The sequence below is a fragment of the Schistocerca cancellata genome, chromosome 4 (assembly GCF_023864275.1).
Source record: "Schistocerca cancellata isolate TAMUIC-IGC-003103 chromosome 4, iqSchCanc2.1, whole genome shotgun sequence".
NCBI lineage: Eukaryota > Metazoa > Arthropoda > Insecta > Orthoptera > Acrididae > Schistocerca > Schistocerca cancellata.
This window is the reverse complement of record NC_064629.1, coordinates 686,484,276-686,510,214: the sequence shown is the minus strand read 5'-3', so window position 1 is coordinate 686,510,214 and position 25,939 is coordinate 686,484,276. Positions and strand designations below refer to the sequence as shown.

General features: G+C 37.1%; 1 protein-coding gene across 2 annotated transcripts in view; it reads left to right on the top strand.

Annotated features, from left to right (window-relative positions):
- LOC126183536 (sodium-coupled monocarboxylate transporter 1-like) overlaps positions 1-25,939 on the top strand; it is a 249,887-nt gene that overhangs the window by 177,799 nt on the left and 46,149 nt on the right. For both annotated transcript variants that reach the window (XM_049925607.1, XM_049925606.1), the window contains exons 6-8: positions 10,033-10,100; positions 21,230-21,384; positions 21,495-21,635. In XM_049925607.1, coding sequence (XP_049781564.1) covers positions 10,033-10,100; positions 21,230-21,384; positions 21,495-21,635 — 364 coding nt within the window. The remainder of the gene's footprint in view (positions 1-10,032; positions 10,101-21,229; positions 21,385-21,494; positions 21,636-25,939) is intronic.

Below are 25,939 nucleotides of genomic sequence, written 5' to 3'. Positions count from 1 at the left end.
ATTCGGCGGTACGTCCACCCGGCCTCCCGCATGCCCACTATACGCCCTCGCTCAAAGTCTGTCAACTGCACATACGGTTCACGTCCATGCTGTCGCGGCATGCTACCAGTGTTAAAGACTGCGATGGAGCTCCATATGCCACGGCAAACTGGCTGACACTGACGGCGGCGGTGCACAAATGCTGCACAGCTAGCCCCATTCGATGGCCAACACCGCGGTTCCTGGTGTGTCCGCTGTGCCGTGCGTGTGATCATTGCTTGTACAGCCCTCTCGCAGTGTCCGGAGCAAGTATGGTGGGTCTGACACACCGGTGTCAATGTGTTCTTTTTTGCATTTCCAGGAGTGTATGTCCAAGATAAGTTATCTGTGTCTGACCAACATGGCTTTTCTCCACACTTAGCATAAGGTGTGCTGCCCTCAATCTACTAAACATTTCATCCAGGTGTTTAACATGATCTTCTACAGTTTTTGAATAGAGCACTATATCATCAAGCTATACCACACACATTTTCAGTTTTAATGCACAAGATACAACATAAAATAGTTGGCGAAAGGTAGCTGTAGCATTTTACAAGCCAAATGGCATTCTTCAATATTGCTAGTGACCTGTATTTGCTGCGAAAACAGTTTTGGGTCTGTCTTCAGGAAATATTTCTAGTTGGTAATAACCATTTCTAAGATCAATTGTTGAGAAATATTTACATTTTCCTAGGTTGTTTAATGTATTTGTTATGTTCCATATTAGGTATTGGGTTTTAAGGTGAAATCCATTCAACCATGGCATAATAGCTCTGAACATTTTATTAATTGTGTGACATGCATCCATTTTGGTTCATGTGTTCAAGTAACAATAGTCACAGCAAAATCAATATTTTCTGGTACCAACTGATTTTTTGCATACAAGGGCAATATTTGCTGACCAAGGGCTATTGCTATGCTCGATAATACCCTCACACCATTGCTGGCCTATAAACTCATCTACTAGTGGCTGTAGGTGTTTTGCTATCCTGTATAGTTTCCCATCAACTGGTGAATTATCACCTGTTGGTATGTGGTGTTGTGATAGGAGTTACTGGTAGTGAACCACCTGAATAGGATAAGTCTGAATATTCTCACAACAAAGCTTCTATGGCTCCTCATTCAACATATTTCAAGTGATGATCCATGTCACATAGTGCAGAGGCATTGGTGGCTTTTTAGATGCTGTGATCACAGTGTGACCCTTCAATATCCTCACCTTTAAGTTCCTCTGAACTTGCTATAAGTAATGCTTTTGGGAGATTCACTTCAACTGTCCCAAAGTTATCCAAGCTTACCTGAATCATCAGTTCTTCATTAATGTTGGTTAAGTACACAACTCTTCTTTGTATAAAACTATGCATTTCTTCTAATGTTGCATTTTTCTGCAGTGGCTCAACCACACATAATCTCTGCTGTGGAGCACTGGTGTCTAGAGATACCCAAACCAAATTCCCGGTACCAGCAGGTACTTTGTCATGCATAATCTTCTTTAATGTACATGTACACAGTTCAGTTGGTGACACCTCAGCAGTCAGTGTACCTTGTGACACTGAAACATTTGCAGCTGTTGGATCCACTGGAAACAAGTACCCACCAAGTTCAGCTGTGCACTGTGAAAGATTAATTTTTACATGATGCCTATTCAGTAAATTAGGTCCAAGAATTGCAGAATATCCTTGCACAACAGTAGGCAACACTTCCATATACTCATGAAACTTTATTGTTTCAAAACTAAAAACTAGCTATCTTTTCCCCAGTGATACCAAGTCATTGTTTCCCACTCCATATAATTTATACCTCAGAGTTCCCAGTTCTCTCCTACCCATGAGATCTAGACTAATAATATACAAGTGCTCCAGTATTGACTAGCAATTTACATTCTTTACCATTTACAAACCCATTAAACAACAATCCATCTCTGCCTTAGTGTCTGCAGTAATCTGACGAACCAGAAATATTTTCCAGTGGACAAAACACCCCCATTTAAGCTTAACATTTTCCATTGATTATGTCCTTTACTTTGCTTCCCATTCCCTCACTTTTTTGCCTTGTGACCAAAATGCCCACATCTGTAAAATTATGGTTGACTGCATTGTGCCTTCTAGAATGCCCTTCCTTCCCACAACAGTATCGACTCTTTTTAGAAGCAAAAAGTTGCTTATCTGTGCATACCTGTGTAGCAATATCTACCTTCTGCAGATGCATGGCAATACACAGTGCTGCAACCAAATCCTCTGGTTTTTCCATTAGGAATCTTTGTGAAAACTCCACAGGAATTCCTTGCAAAAACACATTGAGTGATCCGTTCTGTGACTCCCTGAGTATGACATGATTCATGTCAGAATTTCCCACCAGTTCATACATTTTCACCTTTATTTTACAGATTCTGTCTGAAAAAGTCTCTACAGTCTCATTTGCCTCTTGCATCAACCCACTCAACTTTCCCCTAAAAAATCTGGCACTAATTTGATTACAGTGTCTCTGACACATACCTTCCACTAACTGCTCAAATGTACTTGCTTTGCTCAGCGTCTCATAACACGTCACATATATCTTGGCTTCACCTGTAAGGTGTAAATTGACCAATTTACACCTGCAGAGTAATTTCATCTGATCAATTACACATTCTGGCTGTAGTAAATACATCACTATTGAAAACCGTGATGTCCTCTGTTGATCTGCTGGAGAAGGGAATGATGGGGTGAGCTATTAAAGAATCTACTGAAAAGTGGGGCATTGCTGCTGTGACTTAAATTCACTTGAACCCAGCCATGAATCTCGCATGGCCCGCAAAGATTCTAACTGTTCCACCAATTCCTCATGGCATAACTTCTCTCGAGCATTTTCCTCTAATAATTGTGACATGTTTCTTTAAAGTGACTATACTATCACTGGTAGTAACTGACCTCATGCCTAGCATGTTTGTGCAGTTTATCACTGCCTTATATGTATACCAAAAATATCTGTGCCAATATATACCAGAGAGGAAAAATACAATTTACACTGACTTTGTTATTTCTTTTGCCTGATCATCACCCAGTAACACTCAGTACACTCCTGTGCTGTGTGGCCATAATGTCTACATGTAGAACAAGTTAACAGTACAAACTAAGTGCATAGTTCACTATGACTTGTTAAGTTACAAATAGCACAGGCCACCAGTACCAAATACATTTCTTTACAATTGCCTCTGAAGTTTGATAAATCAACAGGCTCCATTGGTTTTTCAAAACATACTTTTGACATGAACTTCCATCACTATGTCTAAATTCTGCCATAACATGAAAGAAAACATTTTTTGAACTCACTGTGTTATGGTTACGGCTGGGAATGTACAGACCACTGCAATGGAAGCAGACCACTGCATCCAAATTCTAGGTGCTAGAGTTGAACACCTCCAATGCCAAATCCTCTGATGACAGCATCAAAGTGCATACTTCTGGCATCAACTTACAGAGGGGCCAAGTGAAGACACCTCTGCATGAAGTCAGGATAGCAGTTGGGTAGCTATGAAGCATCTCTGACACTAGTAAACATTGTTAAAGTTCAATTACTTTTTACGGTCATCTTTTCCACACTGGTCTTGTAGCCAATGCTTTGTTCAGCTGCGTGCTGAATTCTGCTGACGGCTGCCAAGACAGCTTCTCATATGCAAGCACAGGGGAAGAGTGGGTGACCTTGTGCCGTGGAGCATTTCTGGCAGTGGTCCAGCTTGAATGGTCTCGTATTAACTGCTAGAGTGTCCTAGACCCCACTCCAAATTCTATGTTGACCCTTGATGAACTATGCGCAATGTGGTATTATCAGTAGTCATGTGGTCAGTCAATCTCCTTCCTACTGGCCAGGTAGGTTTCAGCAGCTGGAGGTGCTGAAAAGTAACATGGACCCCACAAGGCCTTGCTGCTGGTTTCTGCCCTGAAGTCTGGTGCTGCCAGCACTCCACAATGCAGTGTTATTGAAAGACAGTCAGCTTCTTCACTTAGGCAGTGAACGGTATGAAATTCATCAGGTGAAGGCCGTCACCTCAGTTACATCTTCAGCTGGTTTGTAAACCATTCTGGAGTATCTATGACATAGATTCACTGCAGTATCATAATCATGGAATCAGCTGCCATCAATCCCAATGATCAACTCTTTGAGAGCTGAAAACTTGAGTACTTAAAGGGAGCTAACATGAGGCTAGGACTCAATGCTTGGTTCGTAGTGACCATATGTGTCCTGCTTATTCTGCTATATTTCCTTAATAGGCTCTTAACTGCTGTGTAGGTTCTCTGATTCTGGTTCTTATGAAACAGGTACAATTTCTTTCAACATCTCTTACAAGCCACAAAGTATTCATGTCACATTTCTGTCAGTTTTTTGTCCCATGCTGTTTTCTGCTAAGCTTGTCCTCTCTCTCTCTCTCTCTTGGTGTGGTGTTGTAACATGCTAAGGCCTGACTCACTTGCAACACACTGCTTATTTCCTGGTTCTGCCTCTGCCTATGTCGTGACCACAAGGTGAATGAGTTTTAGTAAAATTTTCCAATTTTCAGCCTATTACTATTCTGTGCTGTAACACTATTGAAGTGCTGACATCATTTCTCCTGCTACCACCTGTCTGGCTTGTGAATCTGTGCCACTGTCCACCTCTTCCTGTTGTGTTCTGAACTAGCAAGTCCTGCCATCTAGGGGCAGCCTGTGCCATTGGGTGCTGACTGCAGCAAGATTATGCCTTCAATTGCTGCACTGATTATGGTTAATAAACTGTTTATTACTCTCTCATTGCTTCTACAGCTCTACAATGGCCAGCCATATGGTGCTGTGTACCTGCTTCCTTGTCAACCATTGTTCACATCAATGCAACCTGTTGTGAGGTCAGTTAACACTCGGGCCAATGTGACCTCGCTATAGAGTAACATAATCAGACCAGCGAAAGTTACACACTCATGTTATGAAACCATTCATTGTTTATTTAAGTCATCTAGAGTTTTACTATTTGTGACGTATTTAACTACAATCCCCCACGTATCATGGACCTTGCCATTGGTGGGATGGTTTGCATGCATCAGTGATACAGATAGCCATACCATTGATGCAATCACAGTGCAGGGGTATGTGCTGGGAAGCAGCATAGCAAAAGCATTGTCTTAGGCAAGATAGACACAAAGCCCAGACCTACCACAGTAGTGCAAGTTTGTATGTCAGGTATCTCCATAGATGCTGAAGACATTGAAGACATGTGTGATTAGATGAAAGAAATTATTCAGAACTTTAGGTAGAGGAAAATTTAACTGTGATGGGGGACTGGAATTCAATAATAAGAAAAGGAAGAGAAGGAAAAGTAGTTGAGTTGGTGAATATGGACTGAGGGAAAGGAATGAAAGAGAAAGCCATCTGCTTGAATTTTGCATAGGACATAATTTAATCATCACTAACACTTGGTTTAAGAATCATAGAAGAAGGTTGTATATATGGAAGAGATCTGGAAACACTGAAAGGTTTCAGATTGAGCGTATAATTGTTGGTCACAATTTTAGGAACCAGGTTTTATTTTGTAACATATTTCCAGGGCAGATGTGAACTCTGACTATAGTTTGTTGGGTATGTACTGTAGATTAAAAGTGAAGAAATTGCTAAAAAGTAGAAAATAAAGGGGGTGAAACCTGGATAAGTTGAAACAATTAGAGATTGTTGAGAGTTTCAGAGGGATCATTAGACAATGATTGACTAAAACAGGGGAAGGGAATATAGTATAACATGAATGTCTGACATTGAAATAAGTGTCCAAGGAACAGAAAAGCAACTGTGATCACTCAACAGAGGAAAGTCCACTGGACCTGACAGGATACCAATTTGATTTTACACAGAGTACGTGAAAGAACTTGCCCCCCTTCTAACAGCCATGTACTGCAAATCTCTAGAGCAACAGAAGGTTCCAAATGATTGGAAAAGAGCACAGGTAGTCCCAGTTTTCAAGAAGGGTCGTAGAGCAGATGTACAAAACTATAGGCCTATATCTCTGACATCAATCTGTTGTAGAAGTTTAGGACATGTTTTTTGCTCGCATAACATGTCATTTCTGGAAACCCAGAGTCTACTCTGTAGGAATCAACATGGATTCCAGAAACAGCAATCATGTAAGACCCAACTCGCTTTATTTGTTCATGATACCCAGAAAATATTAAATACAGGCTCCCAGATATATGCCATTTTCATTGACTTCTGGAAGGCATTCGATACAGTTCCGCACTGTCGCCTGATAAACAAAGTAAGAGCCTACAGAATATCAGACCAGCTGTGTGGCTGGATTGAAGAGTTTTTAGCAAACAGAACACAGCATGTTGTTCTTAATGGAGAGACATCTACAGACGTTAAAGTAACCTCTGGTGTGCCACAGGGGAGTGTTATGGGACCATTGCTTTTCAAAATATATATAAATGTCCTAGTAGATAGTGTCGGAAGTTCCATGCGGTTTTTCGCGGATGATGCTGTAGTATACAGAGAAGTTGCAGCATTAGAAAATTGCAGCGAAATGCAGGAAGATCTGCAGCAGATAGGAACTTGGTGCAGGGAGTGGCAACAGACCCTTAACATAGACAAATGTAATGTATTGTGAATACATAGAAAGAAGGATCCTTTATTATACGATTATATGATAGCGGAACAAACACTGGTAGCAGTTACTTCTGTAAAATATCTGGTAGTATGCGTACAGAATGATTTGAAGTGGAATGCTCATGTAAAATTAATTGTTGGTAAGGTGGGTGCCACGTTGAGATTCACTGGGAGAGTCCTTAGAAAATGTAGTCCATCAACAAAGGAGGTGGCTTACAAAACACTCGTTCGACCTATACTTGAGTATTGCTCATCAGTGTGGGATCCGTACCAAGTCAGTTGACAGAGGAGATAGAGAAGATCCAAAGAAGAGTGGCATGTTTCGTTACAGGGTTATTTGGTAAGCGAGGTAGCGTTATGAAGATGTTTAGCAAACTCAACTGGCAGACTCTGCAAGAGAGGTGCTCTGCATCACGGTGTTGCTTGTTGTCCAGGTTTTGAGAGAGTGCATTTCTAGATGAGGTATCGATCATATTGCTTCCCCCTACTTATACCTCCCGAGGAGATCACAAATGTAAAATTAGAGAGATTCGAGCACGCACAGAGGCTTTCCCGCAGTCGTTCTTCCCACAAACCATATGCGACTGGAACAGGAAAGGGAGGTAATGACAGTGTCACGTAAAATGCCCTCTGCCACACACCTTTGTGTGGCTTGTGGAGTATAAATGTAGATGTCGATATAGATATAGATGTTGATGTAGATGTAGAATAGGTAGCTTTGAGAGATGAAATGGTGAAGGCAGCAGAGGATCAAATAGGTAAAAAGACAAGGCCTAAAAAATCCTTGGATAACACAAGAAATATTGAATTTAATTTATGAAAGGAAAAACTATAAAAATGCAGCAAAAGAAGCAGGAAAAAGTGAATACAAACATCTAAAAAATATGATTGGCAGGAAGTCCAACATGACTAAACAGGAATGGCTAGAGGTAAAATGTAATGATTTAGAACTATATTTCACTAAGGGAAAGATAGATACTGCCTATAGGAAAATAAAAGAGGCTTTTGGAGAAAAGAGAAGCAGATCTATAAGTACATAGGGCTCAGATGGATAACCAGTTCTAAGCAAAGAGGTGAAAGCTGAAAGGTAAAAGGAGTATATAGAGGGTCTATACAGTGGAGATGAACTTGAAGGCAGTATTGTAGAAATGGAAGAGGATGAAGATGAGTTGGGAGATATAATACTGAGAAAAGAATTTGACAGAGCACTGAAAGACCTAAGTCACAACAAGTCCTTGGGAGTAGATGACCGTCCATCAGAACTGTTGTTAACCTTGGGAGACCCAGCCATGGCAAAACTCTTCTATTTGGTGTGCAAGGTGTATGGGGCCACCAGAATACCCTCATACTTCAAAAAGAATATAATAATTCCCATTCCAAAGAAGTCAGTTGCTGACAGGTGTGAAAATTGCCAAACTATCAGTTTAGCAAGTCATGGTGGCAAAATACTAACATGAATTCTTTACAGAAGAGTGGAAAAACTGATAGAAGTTGATCTTGAGGATCATCAGTTTCGATTCTAGAGAAATAAGACAATACAGACTCCATGACACATCTTATAAGATAGGTTAAGGAAAGGCAAACCTAGGTTTATAGTGTTTGTAGACTTATAGAAATATTTTGGCAATGTTGACTGTAATACTCTCTTTGAAATTATTAAGATAGCAGAGGTAAAATACTGGGAGTGAAAAACTATTTACAACTTGCACAGAAACCAGACAGCAGTCAAGGGACATGAAAGGGAAGCAGCAGTTGAGATTGAAGTGAGACAGGGTTGAAGTCTATCCCTGATGTTATTCAATCTGCACTATCAGCAAGCAGTAACAAAAACCAAAAAAAATTTTGGAGTAGGGATTAAAGTTCAGGGAGAACAAATAAAAACTGTGAGGTTTGCCAAAAATATTGTAATTCTGACAGAGACAGCAAATAACTTGGAAACCAGTTGAATGGGACAGACTGTGTCTTGATAGAAGGATATAGGACGAACATCAACAAAAGCAAAACAAGAATAATGGAATGCAGTTGAATTAAATCAGGTGATGCTGAGGGAATTGGATTAGGAAATGAGACACTTAAAGTAGTAGATAAGTTTTGCTATTTGGGCAGAAAAATAACTGATGATGGCCAAAATAGAGAGTATGTAAAATTTAAACTGGCAATGGCAAGAAAAATGTTTCAAAAGAAGAGAAATTTGTTAACATGAAATATGGATGTAAGTATTAGGAAGTTTTTTCTGAAAGTATTCATAAGTATTGTAGCCATGCATGGAAGGAAATATATACAATAAACTGTTTAGACAAGAAGAGAATAGAAACTCTTGAAAAATGATGCTGCAGAAGAATTCTGAAGATTAGATGGGTAGATTATGTAATTAATGAGGAGGCACTGAATACAATTGAAGAGAAAAGAAATTTGTGACACAATGTGAAGGGTTCAGTTGATAGGACACATGCTGAGGCATGGACGTACGTTTGTGGGGGTAGAAACCATAGAGGGAGACCAAAAGATGAATACAGTAAGCAGATTCAGAAGGATCTAAGTTGCAGTAGTTGTTTGGAGATGAAGAAGCTTGCACAGGACAGAGTAACATGGAGAGCTCCATCATACCGGTCTTCAGATTGAAGATTGAACACAACATGTTAGTAGAAAGTCAGCAAGAATAAAAAATGATCTAGTTTTTGCTTGGTTATAGATGGAAACATTTTTCTAAATTTTGAGCTTCATATAGCCAAAAGATAGACTTCCTAAATTGTGTTATAGTCTGGTATACCAAATTTAAATGCCGATCCAATGTTATGTTAGGGGTAGTAGGATAAAGAAAGAGGTATGGGAAGAATGACTTCACAGGTATGTCCAGTTATCAATTTTCAGTGTGATTTAACAGTTACCTGTTACTTAAGATTCAGTTTGAAACCCAGGTTTTGTACTCACATTAATAATGAATAAAGGTTGGGAGTCACAACCTGAAATGATAGAAGCAATACTGGCTCTTAGATACAGCTATGTGTCATTAGCTTCAAAATGGCATAATAAGAATAAGACACAGATAAGGTAACACTGATGTTCATGGAGAAAACAATGCATCAGGCAGTCTTCAGAGCTTATAAATGTCACATTGGTATTTTTTCAGTGTTAAATAACCCACTTCAAAACTCAAAATAATAGACCACCCTTTCATCAAGTCAAACATAGTTGTAATAGATTCAGTGTTTCCATGCACAGCACATGATTTCTATTCAGTCTACAGCATGGTGTATAATCTTTGTCTTTTGTGCCTTCTCTCGCTACCTCAGACCAAAATGGGTTTTACATATGTTTCATTTTCAAGAAATTTTCATTTGTCATTTTCTACTAGTGTATTTTGGTTCAGAATGACAAACATTATAATTGAAATTTGTTTTTCATATTTTTGCAGTCACTGGCCTGAAGACTGAAATAATTGTTTCTGTGATGTACATAGTGGTTATATTCTACACAACAATAGTGAGTACACTTTCAAAACTATTTAAAATCTTTTGGATTAGGTGTTGAAACATAAAATAAAGAATGAGATTAAAATTTGTATGGATTATTTTCCATTTAGTTGTTATAATTTGCATGTGGATTCACTTTTTGGCTCTCTACTCATGTCCTCCATACATAACTGGCTCATGATCATTGCATACATATCACATACTCATTTATTACTAATACTGTTTTGAAATTTCAGAGTATCACGCATGGTCAATGCAAAGTCATAATTAATGTCAGGGAAATATGAGGGGCGTTTGAAAAGTCCATGCAAAAATAAACAATACATACGTGTTTGGGGTAAATCTTTTTTTATTTTTTGACATAGTCTCCTTTTAGACTTATACACTTTGGCCATTGCTGTTATAATTTGTTGATCCCTTCCAAATAATAGGAATTGTCCAAGTCTGCAAGATAGCTATTAGTTGCTGCAATCACCTCTTCATTTGAATAAAATCTTTGTCCTGTCAGCCATTTCTTCAAATTGGGGAACAAATAGTAGTCCGAGGGAGCCAGGTCTGGAGAATAGGGTGGGATGTGAAATGAGTTGGAATCCTATTTCCATTAATTTTGCAACCACAGTTGCTGAGGTGTGTGTTGGTGCATTGTCATGATGGAAAAGGACTTTCCTGCGGTTGAATCGCCGGCATTTTTCTTGCAGCTCAGTTTTAAAACGGTCCAATAACAATGAATAATATGCACTTGTAATAGTTTTACCCTTATCCAGATAGTCAATGAGAATTATCCCTTGTGAATCCCAAAAGACAGTCGCTATAACCTTTCCGGCTGAAGGAATGGTCTCCACCTTTTTTGGTGCAGATTCTCCCTTGGTAACACATTCTTTAAGTTGTTGCTTGGTCTCTGGAGTATAGTAATGTATCCATGTTTCATCCACAGTGACAAAACAATGTTTAAAGTCCTGCAGATTCTTCCTGAACAGCTGCAAACCATCCTTGCAACACTTCACACGATTCCAATTTTGGTCAAGCGTGAGCAATTGCGTAACGCATCTTGCAGATAGCAAAATATTATGTACCCATTCATTTGAGATGCCATCAGCATTAGAAATCTCACACACATTAACTCTTCTGTCATCCGTTACCATATCATGGATTTTATCAATGATTTCTGGAGTCGTAACCTCCACAGAGCATCCAGAACGTTCAGCATCGAAGGTGCAGAGTCACTGTAATGTTTATGAAGATTCTCGTTAGTCTCCTGAGGTCTTTTGTTTTTCATAAAGTAATGTTTAATCACCACATTAAATTCTTTTTCATCCATGTTTTGACAATCACTCGACTTTCTTGATTCACACGAATGCTGACCACAAAGAAATAGACCAATATTGCTGAAACTTGGTGTGCATTCTTTCCAAAGATGCTACTAACTAAACATGACCTTGGTGGCATCTCTCAGACTTTGCATGGACTTTTCAAACGCCCATCATAATTGTTTAAAGAATGTGGAGTGTGCATGCTTACAGGTACTGCAGCTGCATTAATGGACATGGTCTCCAACTTCAATTGATTTAAAGTGACTCATAATATTTACAGTGCACAAAATTACAATGGTCATTTGATTGTAATAGAGACTTGTTGACAGTACTGAGAACATAAATAATAAGCCATGACAAAGTGAAACATCGATATGCATAGAAATTTAATAAGTTTGTGAGTGAATGCCTACAAATCTGCCTTCATATTCTACCGGCAGCCATCCACTCATTACTGTAAGCATTCTGAAATTTATAATGAATATTAGTCATGGAAACCCCATCTTTTCAATGTGACTCTATCCCAATAGGTTGTCAAAACTGTATGTTACTGGAGCTTTTTCTGACAATAGTTATTTTACGTCTGTTTTGTACATTGGAAGCTAAGTAGATTGTCAGAAGTTGTGATAACCCATAACCTCCTTCCTAAGAAGCTTGAGTAACTACACACACACACACACACACACACACACACACACACACACACACAGGGTGTACATATTTACAAAAAAAGGAGTGAGTAGAGGACAAATGAAACAAGAAAATAATCCTGAAAAATATACAGTAGGTCGAAAAACCAATGGTTTCCCTGACACAATGTATGCACAAGTGCAGTCATGCCAGTGTTACAACACTGTTCATGTCTAAGGCTATGTTTATGCAGTAGCTTTGTTGCTCACCCATCACCGTTTGTTAGTTGAGTTCATTACTTTCAATGCTGTGAAGTGAAGAGTGACCTTAAAGCAACCAATCACAGGTCAAGTTTCAGGCCATACTAATGTTATATGAGCAGTGAAACTTCAGTATAAACATGGCCTTCTGTTCCAGGCAACAGTTCTCACAATCAGCAGCAAACACAGTGGTCACAGGTAACATTTGAAGTAGTTGCTATGGCTCTGCACCTATTTTCAAATGAAGATATGGCTGACATCCATGTCATGTACAAGTGTGTAAATTGCAGTGCACAGGAGGCAACAGGATTGTATCACAAAGTGGATCCTCAAAGAAGATAACCAGACAGCAGAGTGTTCACTAGGTCTCATCAGCATCTCCATGAAACTGGCTCATTAAAATCCAATGTGCAACATGCTGGTAGATCAAGAACAATGCAACACTATGACTAGAAGAACATTTATGACAAGAAGTGAATACAGTGCTGGGCACCAGTACCGAAAGGATTTCTGCAACAGAATGCATTTCACCCTCCACTATATGATGGATGTTGCAGAAGGGCCGACTGAACCCATATCATGTACAAACAGTGCAACAAATGACTGCACCTGAATTCCCACACAGGGTTTCCTTCCTCCATTTGGTATTTATGCAATGTGAGAATGGTCCAGTGCATGTGTTATTAACAGAGAAAGCATGCTTCACCCAAGAATCTATTGTGAACATCCACAACACACATGTTTTTGGTTTATGAGAATCCACATGTTACCTTTCAGGTGGCATATGACTGGAGATTTTCCATTAATATTTAGGCAGGTGTTGTTGGGGATTGATTGACAGGTCGTATTTCCTATCTGACAGATTTATGGATGGTGTGCACCTTCATTTCCCACAACACATCCTAATTGATTATTTTAAAATTTTCCTTATGGTGAAAGGATGCATATGTTGTACAGAAATAATGGTGCACTGGCACACTCTCATGGGGCTGTTCCAACATACATAGCATAAGTCTTCAACAACAAGTGTGTCAGTTGTGGCTTGCGAATACCATGGCCTCCCAGGCCCCATGACCTGAATTTGTTGGATTTATTTTTTTGTGTGTATAGAGCTAATTACAAGCTGATATATATGGACAGGTTGCTCAATTCAATTCAATTTATTAGCATCCTTGTAGTACATCATCGAAATGACATAGGACATGTCAATAAACATTACAATTTGAAATACATATACATGAAAATTTGTAATTGAATTTACTTGTCACTTAGACATTACAATTTTAATAGAACTTTTAGAACATTAACATAAAAATATACAAGTAGGATAACAACGTACAAAGAAGAAAAAAAACGTTTGTGATTCTCACATCAAAGATTATTTACATTCTTACATTAACACTGTTTCACACTTTCATAGAAACAGCAAGTATTTAAATATGAGCAATTACACATATTTATTATGTCAGGGAAATATTAACTGTGCTTTTATTGTCAATGATTCAGAAACTCTTCAATACCGTAAAAACTATTGCTCAATAACATGTTTTTTTCATTCCCTTTTAAATATGTACAGTTTTGGTATTATTTTTAGTTACTGTAGAGGATTTTGGGTTGGTATAGTACACTTTTGTGATACATAGCTGTTTTATGAATTTCTCTGTGGAAATCATTCCTATTCCTTGTTTCGTAGTTGTGAAATTCTCTGTTTAATGTAGAAAATTCCTCGTGTTCTTTTAAGAAACATATGCTTTCATATATGTATAACGATGGTAGTGTCATGATTTTTAATTCTTTGAAAGCTTGCCTACAAGAGTCTCTATATCCTATACCTTTTATTATTCTGACTGCCTTCTTTTGTAGTCTAAATGACTGTCTTGTTAGACTGATGTTCCCCCAAAACTGTACGCCGTATCTTAATAAACTGTGCATGAATGAGAAATAAACACATAACACTGTTTTAATATTACATGAGATTTTAAGCATTCTAAGTATATAACATGTTTGACTTAATTTTTTGTTCAATGATATTACATGCTTTTCCCATCTTAAGTGTTCATCAAACCATACTCCCAAGAATTTAGTGTATGATGCTTGTTCAATCTTACACTTACCCAGTTCTACTGTAAGGTTAGTTTTTATTTTATTTGTAATATGTGTGAAGTTGATCCACGTTGTTTTTTTGTCATTCACAATGAGTCTGTTTTCATTAAACCATCTGTCTGCTTCGTCTGTTGCTAATGTGACTTTTTCCTGTAAGTCAGCTTCACTATTTGCTTTAACAAACAAACTTGTATCATCAGCAAACAGTACTGCCTCTGCTTCAGATAGTTGACTTGGTAGGTCATTGATAAATATTAAAAACAGTAATGGCCCTAATACAGATCCCTGGGGTACTCCATACAAAACTCTCTCGAATCTTGATGAATATGTCCTATCTGCCTGGCTTATCTCCACCTTCTGATACCTGTCTGACAGATATGATTCAAATCATTTGTGGGCAACTCCACGTATCTCATAGGCATATAACTTCCTAAGCAGTAACTTATGGTCGATGACATCAAAGGCCTTTGATAAGTCTAAAAACAATCCACAATTTAATTCCTTTCTGTTTATGGAATTTAGTACAAGTTGCAAAAAATTGAAGATAGCTGTTTCAGTTGATTTATTTTTACGGAAACCATTTTGCGCATTAACCAATATTCTATTCTTAATAAGAAATTTGTGTAGTCTCTGATACATTATCCTTTCTATTATTTTTGAGAAACCTGACAACATTGATAAAGACCTAAAGTTACTAACATCATATTTATCACCATTCTTGTAAAGTGGCTTTATAGTAGACATTTTAAGTTTTGATGGAAACACCCCTGTCTTAAAAGATTCATTTATAATTTCAGTGAGATGCGAGGCTATGTTTCTTGCACTTTGCTTAATGACTTTGTCAGGAATCCCATCACACCCACATGACATTTTATTTTTTAACTTATTTATAGCATTTAGTACCTCTGAATCAGTTACTGGATAAAGGAACATTGTCATGTCATTCATGGGGATTTTTACCTTGCTATTGGAATTGCATTTAGTTTTAATTAAATTTATGGCTATATTTGTGAAATGTTTGTTAAATATGTTGGCAATCTGAAGTGGGTCCTTAACAGTTTTACCCCCACTTTTAATGACAAAGCTGTTATCTTTTCTTTTGTGTCTACCTATATTTTTATTTATTACCTCCCAAGTTGACTTCATTTTGTTGTTACCTTTCTCAATATAGGTATCATTATCAAGCTTCTTAGCTGCAATTATTACTTTCTTGTACAGGCTTCTATAACATTTCACATGTGCTTTCTGTACTACATTCTTCCTGGCTGATTCATTTAACTTTCTGAGAGTGTCTGATGACTTTCTAATCCCCTGTGTAACCCATGTTTTGGTTTTATGTTTAGTTTTGACTCTTTCTATAGGAAAGGCATCATTGAAGCAGTGTTTGTAGCTTTCAAGGAATGAGTCAAACTTTCTGTTGACATCACCACTTGATTCACTACCCCAGTTGTTATTTTCCAAAATGTAATTAAAAATTCTTATGCTGTCATCATTTATAAATCTCCTTTCTCTGTAATTGTTATTGATAACAGAGTCCTTGTAAGATGTGACATTTAAACTCAATTTGATACCCTTGTGATCCGAGTAACCAGTGTCAATTACTTCAGTGTTATATTCACACTTGTCCTTGTTTATAAATACTTGATCTATTATAGTTTCAGACATATTTCTGCATCTGGTAACTTCATTTACAGTTGCCATCATATTATGACACAAAAACAGATTGCACAGTTGCTGTTGTTTACTACAATCATTCTTAAAGTTAGCATTAAAATCACCAAGAACAATTACATTATGTTTAAGTTCATTCAGCAGTCCCTCAAGGTTTTCCATAAAAATGGCAAAGTTGCCCAGTGGTGATCGGTATAAACACACAATAGTAATTTTTAATTTGGTTAGTTCACATATACTGTATTCAAAATCTTTTTCTATGCATTTTAGTTTACATTTAATTTCTCTTGATTCTACCCCTGTCCTAACATAAATACATGTCCCACCCCCTTTATGGTTGATTCTACAAAATTTGCTAATCATTTCAAAATTTGGAATAATTATGCTAGACGCTTGTACTTCTTTTACCCAGTGCTCACTTATGCATAGTATGTCAATGTCTTTTAGATAGTCAGTTAATAGAACTTCTATTTCAGCTAATTTACTTTCTAGTCCTTGCACATTTTGGTATAAACTGTTAAAGTTTCATGTAGTGGATTTGCTGCACTATTTACCTTTGTACTTTCTTGTTGCTGACACTGTAAAGATTCTAGCTTTTCTTCTTCTTCAAATTGCGAAGATCCCATAAAAAATAGTCACTACGCACAGCAGCTCTTCTTATCCTGAGGCTCTTCCTTTGAGATGTCTGCAGAGCAGCTGGTGAGTTTCTGGATCTAATTGAATGGTTCTTGGCTGTTGGTGTGGTTGCAGTCCTAGTTACAAGTGAGCATGAAGCATTAAGTGTGTCGAATGTGCTGACAGCTTCATCCTTGGAGGTTTCAGGTGCACATGAGTTTATACTAGGTTTGTAGGCTTTCTCATCTGAAGAAATTGTTTCCTCTTCAACTCTGCTAGATGTTCCTGACATTTCTGCTGGTACCCCATATTCTACCACTCCTTCAGATACTGGTACCGGTATGTTAGGTATCTCTCTCATCTTAGACGTTTCCTTGCAAATTTCCATTTGCTCAGTTACTGCTATGGTGAGGATACCAGGCAGTTTGTGTTGATCATTGAAATTATTTATTGTTTTCATAATTTGAGCACAGACATACAGTTGTCCTGCTCTATTTAGGAGATCTCCACTGTTTATGAAATGTTGTTTTCTGAAATCTAGCTGGACAAATGTTGAATTTGGGTAGCACTTTGTTATTTTGTGAAGCAGTCTGTTAGTTTTTTTTATTTCTTTGTTAACACAAGATTTCTTAAAAAAATCATATGGAATGCTGGTTACCATCACATGTACATTTTTGAGCCTTTCGAGCGTCTCTCTTAGCGCTCGTCTTGCTGATAATACATCATTGCAGCGGACGTCTACTCCGCCCCCTAGGATTAGAACACAATCATTTTTCTTTATCTTGATACTCAGATTTTCGCAGTTGTTGACGATCTCTTTCAGTGGAGCATCAGGTTTTATTACGCTAGTAACACTGCATCCTGAGTTATATAGGGTTTCTGCCAGTCTTTTTCCGAGACTGTCAGCAAGTATATGTACAGTAAAAGCATTATTTGTTGTGCTCAAGTCTTCCGAAGTTTTGCAGTCTATTATACGATCTTCTTTCTTTTCGCAGTCTCTATGTATTATATTATTAACAAATTTTAACGTTTTGAGCACATTATGGGCTGAGTTGTTAAGTTCTCGCTCGAGGTTTTTGTTAACAGTTGCTTGTATGTAAGGTGTAACGAACTTTTTGGAGGCTTGTTTGCTTTCAGTTCTCATGACACTTACTGCTTCCACTCTCTCTCCGCAAGATTTTATTTTGTTACATATTTCCAGAGCATTGTATCTGTTTTGTACAGCGATCTTTTTAGTTGCTTTTAGTTCGTATTTTTTAAAATTTGCACTCGTTTTTGGAAGAATAGATGTGCTGTAGATTTCGGAGTTTGTGTTAAGTGATGATACTCCATTCAATTCACATTCATGAAGCTTTGCTTTTAGGACTTTTATTGTTTTTTTAGCACTTTGCAATTCATACAACACACTTTGTAACACATTAATTTCACGTCCGGTAGCGTAAGCGACTAACATGGCGTTAAATCCGTTACAACTTCCCTGATCACATTCACATGAAAACACAGTTTTTGCATTAATGAATCTCACACACGCAGAATGTATCCATACTTGTGATTCTAAGCAAAGTCTGAAACCATTTTGCACATTTGAATTACAGATTACACACATGATTACTTTAGAATTACTGTTTTATTGAGAGAAACTATCACACAATGCTGTTACTGACGCCATCTTGTCTTACACAGATGTTTAATTGCTGACAGGCACAACATAAAGACTGCTAAATAAGTAAACTTTCAACCAAATGCCTTCTTCTGAATTAGACAACATACACATACACATTCAAGCAAATATGGAACTCAGACACAAATGACAACTGTCTCTGGATGCTGAAGTACTGTCATTATTCATCCTGACTATTTATCCAATGAAGTTAATGTGACTGCTGCCTATGTTCTACAGCAATGTGTGTTAACCACTTACAGATGGCAGGTGGTAGCACAAGCAGTGAAAGGTACATAAAGAGTATTGGGGGGACATAGAAAAGAATGCAATCATTATCAAAATGTAGAAACGGAGTGATTTATCTGAGGTCCAAAAGAGCATGGTCATTGACTTTCGGGACAAGGATGGAAGCATTTCTGAAATGGCTAACTTTGTAAGCTGTTTGAATGCTGGTGTGGTTAAAGTATATTGTACTTGCCAAAATGGCCTTTTACAAAACTGGTGCTGAGGTACAAAGCATAGCTGACAAGGGCGAACAACAGCTGTGGTAATGTGTATGAGCAAATAGACTTGCAACTGTTGAGCAACTGACCACCTAGGTGAACCAAGGAGCTACCACTAGTGTCTCCTCAATGACCTTTCAGCAAATATTGCTGTGTATTAACCTCTGCAGCAGGCACCTTGTTCACGCACCCGTGCTGGCTGCTGTTCATTGGTGACAAAGGCTGGAATTTCCATGCCAGTACTTCAACTGGACATCCACTGAAGGGTGACAGGTGGCCTTTTCAGATGAATGACATTTTATGTTCCATTGGCATGAAGTATCTGAAAGCAAACACCTAACAATTGTTGGAAGGGTCCAGGCCACAGGAGGAGCATTATGGAGAGGGGAATGTTTTTGTGGCATTGCCTTGGTGAGCTTATGATTCTGGAAGGCACAATGGATCAACACAAATATTCATACATCCTTGGGGACCACATGCACCCCTACATGTTCTGTGTTTTTCCTCTGTATAATAGCATCTACCAGCAGGACAATGTAACATGGCACACAACTCACAGTTTATGTGCATGGTTTGAAGATGAGTTTATCATACTACCCTGTCCACCATACGCCCTCCAGATTTAAACACAATGGAGAATTTGTGGGACCATCTCTATTGGGCTGTTCATTCCATGTATCCTCAGTCATGAAACCTGGTGCAGCTGGCCATGGCGCTGGAGTCAGCATGGCTCTACATCCCAGTCAGCACCTTCCAGACCCTCACTGCTTTTCTTCCTGGGTGTCTTCACTGCAAAAGGTGGTTATTCAGGCTTTTGACAGGTGCTCACATTTCTGTGACCATACCGTGTGTGTGTGTGTGTGTGTGTGTGTGTGTGTGTGTGTGTGCATCATTTTTCTTTTTTTCTTTTAATAGTTTTATTTTTTCAAAGTCACTTCCGTGATTTTCTTTAATCTCACAATTTTTTGTTTCTGTTAATTTTATATCCTTTAATTTGCTCATGATGTTTAGCTAATATGTAAGTCTTGCATCACCTGAAGTTAATAGAACTTTCATAATGAGTGAACCTACAATAAAAATACTTTGCCATTTACAGTATTTGACCATTTTATGTTTGCTGCGTTAGGTTCTAAAATTTTCAGTTCTTGTTTAAGAAAAATTAAAAGCTTGCAACTTTCTGATTGTGTTTCATAATCTAAACAAGAGAAATTTTAATGTTCTAATGCTTATCAATTATAACTGGTAGCATTCAGCTGTATTTCTGTTCTACAAATATGGTCAAATGGTACCAATTATAATTCTGAAGACATAACAACCATTGCCTCCAATCCATAATGGATAATATTGAACATAATGCTTAAATTCAACTAAAATATCCTGTCATGAGCTATCTTATCTTGAGAGACTAAGGAAGCACCTACAACAAACTCATGCCATCTATGTTGCTATTAATATATTCCAGAAACCAACAGGTGAAGCTGAATGGCTAATAAAGATTAAACAACTTTAAACAATAAGGATTATGTCAGACAATGATATCATCTCTGCAGCTATTAAGTCCATAATTACTAGTCCACCTTTCTATTAGCTATAACTAAATGTGCTGCCAGATTGTAAATATAGTTTATTAATAATGAAATGTATGAGTTTTGCTTTTAATAAATATAACAATGTATTTTTTATTCATAAAACTAACTGAGGTATGGTATTATTTGAAATGAATATGAGTCAGACATAATTTTTTTTTTTAACCCAGTCATTGGGTTATGCATTTCAAAGAAATTTCATATGTTTTGTGTTGACACAAAATTTGTTACATTTCTCTGAATGTTAATTATGCCAGAAAGAAGTGACTTTTTAGTGGGATTTCTTTTATGCTTTCATAAATATTGTAATACAATGATCAGCCAATGTTATCAGAAGAAAATTGTAAAAATTAATCCAATAACAAAGGGTACTGGCCTTATTAGTGGGAAAAATCAGTGTCAGCCAAGTGAAAAAAAGAAAAATAAATAGCTATATTCAGTTACTTTCAAGGAAGAAATACTTATTAAGTTTCCAGTTTTGATCTGCTGCACCTGGCTATACTTTTTGTACAATCACTTCAAAGGATCCTATTTCTATTGCATCTAATATTTTACCATTCATTCACGAGCAGGTGAATTCATAAAACTCTCATAAGCCTAAAAAATTTGAGTTTGGCTGTTTCTTAGATGTATTTATACAAAAAAGAAAATTTTCCACCACTACTTACATGATAACTTTCACAAAAAAAAAAAATCATTTACTTGAAAAATGAGACCTCACACATGAAGAAACTCAATGGAGAAAAGAAGTATAAGTAGACATATTATATTTAAGAGTAAATTTTCATTTTCTCATAGGGTGGAATAAAAGCAGTGGTATGGACAGACTGTTTTCAAGTATTTGTCCTCTTCGTCTCCATGATAGCAGTTCTTACAAAAGGAACAATGGATATTGGTGGACCAGAAGTAGTGTGGATGAGAAATGCAAAAGCTGGTAGAACACAGTTCTTCAAGTAAGTTACCAATGGTTTGTCAGATTATGTCACTATTTCTTAATATATCTTGCAATGATTACCACTAATTTTCATCTACTCATGAATTTCACACAAGGTCATTGTTTCAGTTGGAATTATGATCCTACAGAGAGATACACAGTTTGGTCATGTTTGATTGGAGCAGGATTTCTGCACAACACAGTTTATGGTGCGAATCAGTTGCAAGTTCAGAGGTATCTCACTGTCAGAACTGTCAATAAAGCTAGACAGTAAGTACATGAGCACTGCCAGCAGTGTCCTTCACTTGTTGTTTTATTAGAATTTACCATAGTTCTTTTTACTTCTTTTGTATATACCTACTCCTGTACTTTTATGTAATACATATGCACCAGCATGTTATGTTCTTTAGCACTGTATCTATCTGATTTCATCCTGTATAATTATTTATCTTAAACTATGTGCAGCATGCACTTCACTGACTGTATGTAAGAGGTTACACCTATGTGCTGGGCTGGGACTAAACAATCTGAGCAGATCTCATAAACTTACTTAGAGCTAAATAAATAAAAAATAAATAAAGCTACAATTTACCACTGAACTCTTTCGAACTTTGTAGAGTCTTTACCAAAGTGTTGTGAAAATAAGAACCCAGTGTGTACTGTTCCATTTTAGATCTTTGATATGTTTACTTCATTATTTTGTTACTTTGAATAAAATACTTTATGCTATTCATAAACTTTCCTGAAACTTAGTCTGAAATTTGCAGGTTCATTTATAATTCATGTCATACATATTTTTAGTTCATATCACATATTTCAACAGTCATTAACGAGCATGTTGATTGTAAAATACTATTTAAAATTAAACATAAGATACTTAAAATCCCTTAGCATTAACTTGTTGTTTGTTATAAAGGAGCATTATATGTGCATGTGGAGAAAGGAGAGATGAATGACGTTGTTTCTACATTCAAAAACTGATATCTGTATACAGACCAGATGTTATTCACTGCTACATATAAGCTAACCTAAACCAAATAGAAAGAATTAATGTTTTCATCTTTAATATTGTTAATGCATAATTGATGTATTTGGATTTGGTGCAGTGTGTACTAGTATTCAGCATATCACCACATCTTAAACTAAACTTTAGTGCCATCAGTGAATGCAGACAGACATCTGATGATTGGCCCCTCAATAATTCCACTCTCTTAAGGTGCCTCGTCACCAGACAATTCACATCAGCTGCCTCAAGGTCACACTACACCTAGTGCATAACCATGCACTAACAGTGAATATAAGTGAATATATATATATTTTTTTATTAAGGAATTAGTAAAGGAGATAAGGAATTTTTATTGTCTATAATACAACAGATAATCACCTGTAATCTTTATTTTACAGTTGTTGTTGCCTACTTTCACTCAAATGAACAAGTGCTCATCTGCATTCAGCTTCTTCTTTCTTATCGTGGACAAATTAAATGGCTTGTCTGGAACCAAGGTACCATAGGGAACCTTCGCTAGTAGTCCAGTACTGTTCACTATACTCCAAGTCTTCCAAACAAGAATGTCTGCATCAGGGAAAGTTTAAAGGCCACTGTAGTCTGCATGGTTCCCCCATACAACAGCCAAGGTCAACCATGTACTGCCCCCAAAGACAGCACTAACATCACATATGAACTGCATTCTCAGTCCACGAAAGACATTTGGACCACCAATAAGCTGCTACTTATTGAATTGGCCAGCAAGATCAATATCTATTGCTTTCAAAGACTTTTACACAGGAACACTGCACCACCAGTGGTGGTGATAACTATGTTGCACAGGCATTAATCTTCTTTTCATACTATTTCATTTAAAGATTTACTAATCAAAATTATTTTTGTGCTGTCAAGATTTTGTGAAACACATTGTAATAGAGTTATCTAAGTTCATAACCTAGGTTCCATAACTACCATAAATCTTTGTGAATTTTATACTTTTGGCAGGAATTTCATAATTTTAACATAATATACTGATGTTCCACTATTTCATGATAACATGTGGTTACTGATAAACATCATGACATCCGGGGCTACGCTTATTGTGAATCTTCTGTCGTTTAAGTTTTCAACTAAATGTTGTCTCCACCTCAGCCAACAGCCTTGTCACAGTGGTAAGACCATTTCTTGTCAGATCACCAAAGTTAAGTGCTGTCAGACTTAGCTAGCATTTGGATAGGTCACTGTCCAGTTCTGCCAAGTGCTGTTGACAAGCATGGTGCACTCAGTCTTCGTGAGGTCAACTGACGAGCTACTTGATTGAGAAGTAGTGGCACTGGTCAATAAAACTGATAATGGCCGGGAGAGTGGTGTGCTGACCACATGCTCCCTCTGTATCTGAATCTGGTGATGCCTACTGGCTCAGGATGACAGGGTGGCCAGTCAGTATTGTTGAGCATTTAAGGCCTGTTGAGATGGTGTTCTTTTTTTGTGTGTTTTCTGCACCTCATCTTTCCTTTACTTAATGAATTGGCTTTGTAAAACGATATTCATGAATCCACACATTCCTATGTTCCACTACTTGCACTGTAATATGATCACGATGGAAAGGAGTAAGCATTACTAGTAAAGCAATTAGTTATGGGACATCTTACACACTAGTTGAATGCAATGTGTGTCCTGGTGCTGTTTTGCAAGAAGCACCGATAATACACTGTAGATGATTTTAGAAGTATTACTCAAAATTGCTGATTGTAACTGTTTGCAAATGTACTGTTTGTGTTATGTTTCAGTACTTATGATGGAGGTGATGGTTCAGTAATTTAAGATACTTATAGATTGTATAACTTCGGCAGCTGTTTGGAGCATGCATCAGCAATACAATTTGGTCATCAGCAAAGAGTAATATTATTGAATAATTTCTTTTGTTGCAGACATCATATCCAAACCTAGTCACCACAAGTAAAGGTCATATATATAAAGACCTAATTTATTCACCCATTGCCTCAGCATGTCATCCATATAAATATAAATAAGAATCTGCAACAAGCTGAATTCTTGTCTCACTTCCAAATTTATCTGGATCTTAGATTTTCTGTTTCCTGCAGTGGTGATTTCTGATCCTTGGTACATACTTTCTACTGCCTTTATTACATGTATTCCTTTTTTTTTTATTATCTTCCATAGCTTTTCTCTGTTTACTTTACTGAAAGCTTTCATATTATCTATGAATAATAAATGTGTCTCTCTGTTGAACTCTCCATATTTCCCAATGATTTGCCTCATCATTTGATAGTTTTCTTGATTGAAAATTCATTTTGGTACAGTAGAAGAGTTTCATTGTCTTCCTTATTTAAAGTAATAACCAACTCCAACTCCTTATTCCTACACTTTGAAGTATGCAGCTGCTAATGGGACTATGTTTACAATTATCTCACTGATGTCACTCAAAGCGCAATTTACTAATTTCAGAACATCTGTTGCTGAATGCCTGTCATCAAGTCATTCAATTTTGTTTTATCCACATGAGTGTCATTTGCTAAAAATGTATTTCCTAAACTTCATGGCCATTATTTCTCTGGTGTTGTCACCAAGTAAGTTCTTAAAATACATTGATCTCATTTCTTTAATGAAACTGACTCAGAAGTTTTCATTTCTTAAAGATTGTATTATATCTACCATAAGGTCAAAGTTAAAAAAAAACTCTTTTTCATCACTATTTCAATGTGGTTTGCATTACACTGAGGTTTGCCGATTTCGTGCCCAGCAAAAAGTATAAACTTATCATGCCAGGGATAAAGCTATAGCTGTGGCCTGAGTAGAATTCATCTGCTTTAATATCTTTAAGTAAAACCCATGTGTAATACTTTATTTATGAAACAATGGTTAATGAATTCTTTAATTAATAAGTAAATTTTAATTTTCTTATTTTTAACCTATTCTGTCATACAGACAGTTATTAAATCTAGTTCATCACCTGTAGTGAATAGTTACATTTGCATACATATTTCTCACTGACAAAAAAGTTAAGCACCAAAATCATACAAAACTGAGGAGTTTGTAAAATCACATCAGATAGACTTAAGAGTTAACAATATGGACTGTTTGTTCCATGTTACAATAGTTGGATGTGCCATGCCACCAGATCTGGAAGCACAATTTAATTGTGGTTCATAAGCATGTATAGCTCAACTATCTTCCTTTGAATAAACTGACCCACTGATCATTCTAGATGTTAAAATTATGACAGCTCTAATAATTTCCATGTTCTTTCATAGTATGCAAATGTTCCAAGTGATATGCAAACTGGACCACTCATTCCTGGTGTTTAACTTTTTTTCAGTGAGCTAATATATTTGTGGAGGGCACATGGCATATTTCTCTGCAGACGCCCTGTTGTAAAACTGGTGCATATCATTATTAGATTGCAACAGAAGTATAGTTCTTGACCTGATGTATCAAAATCAGTTGCAACCATATACTGAACTGCAGGAAAATAGGTGTGGATTATATTACAGTAAGTTGCACACTCATTTGTGTGTAAAATGATGTGGCAAAAATTTCATTTTGTCATTCCTGCTATGAAATATGT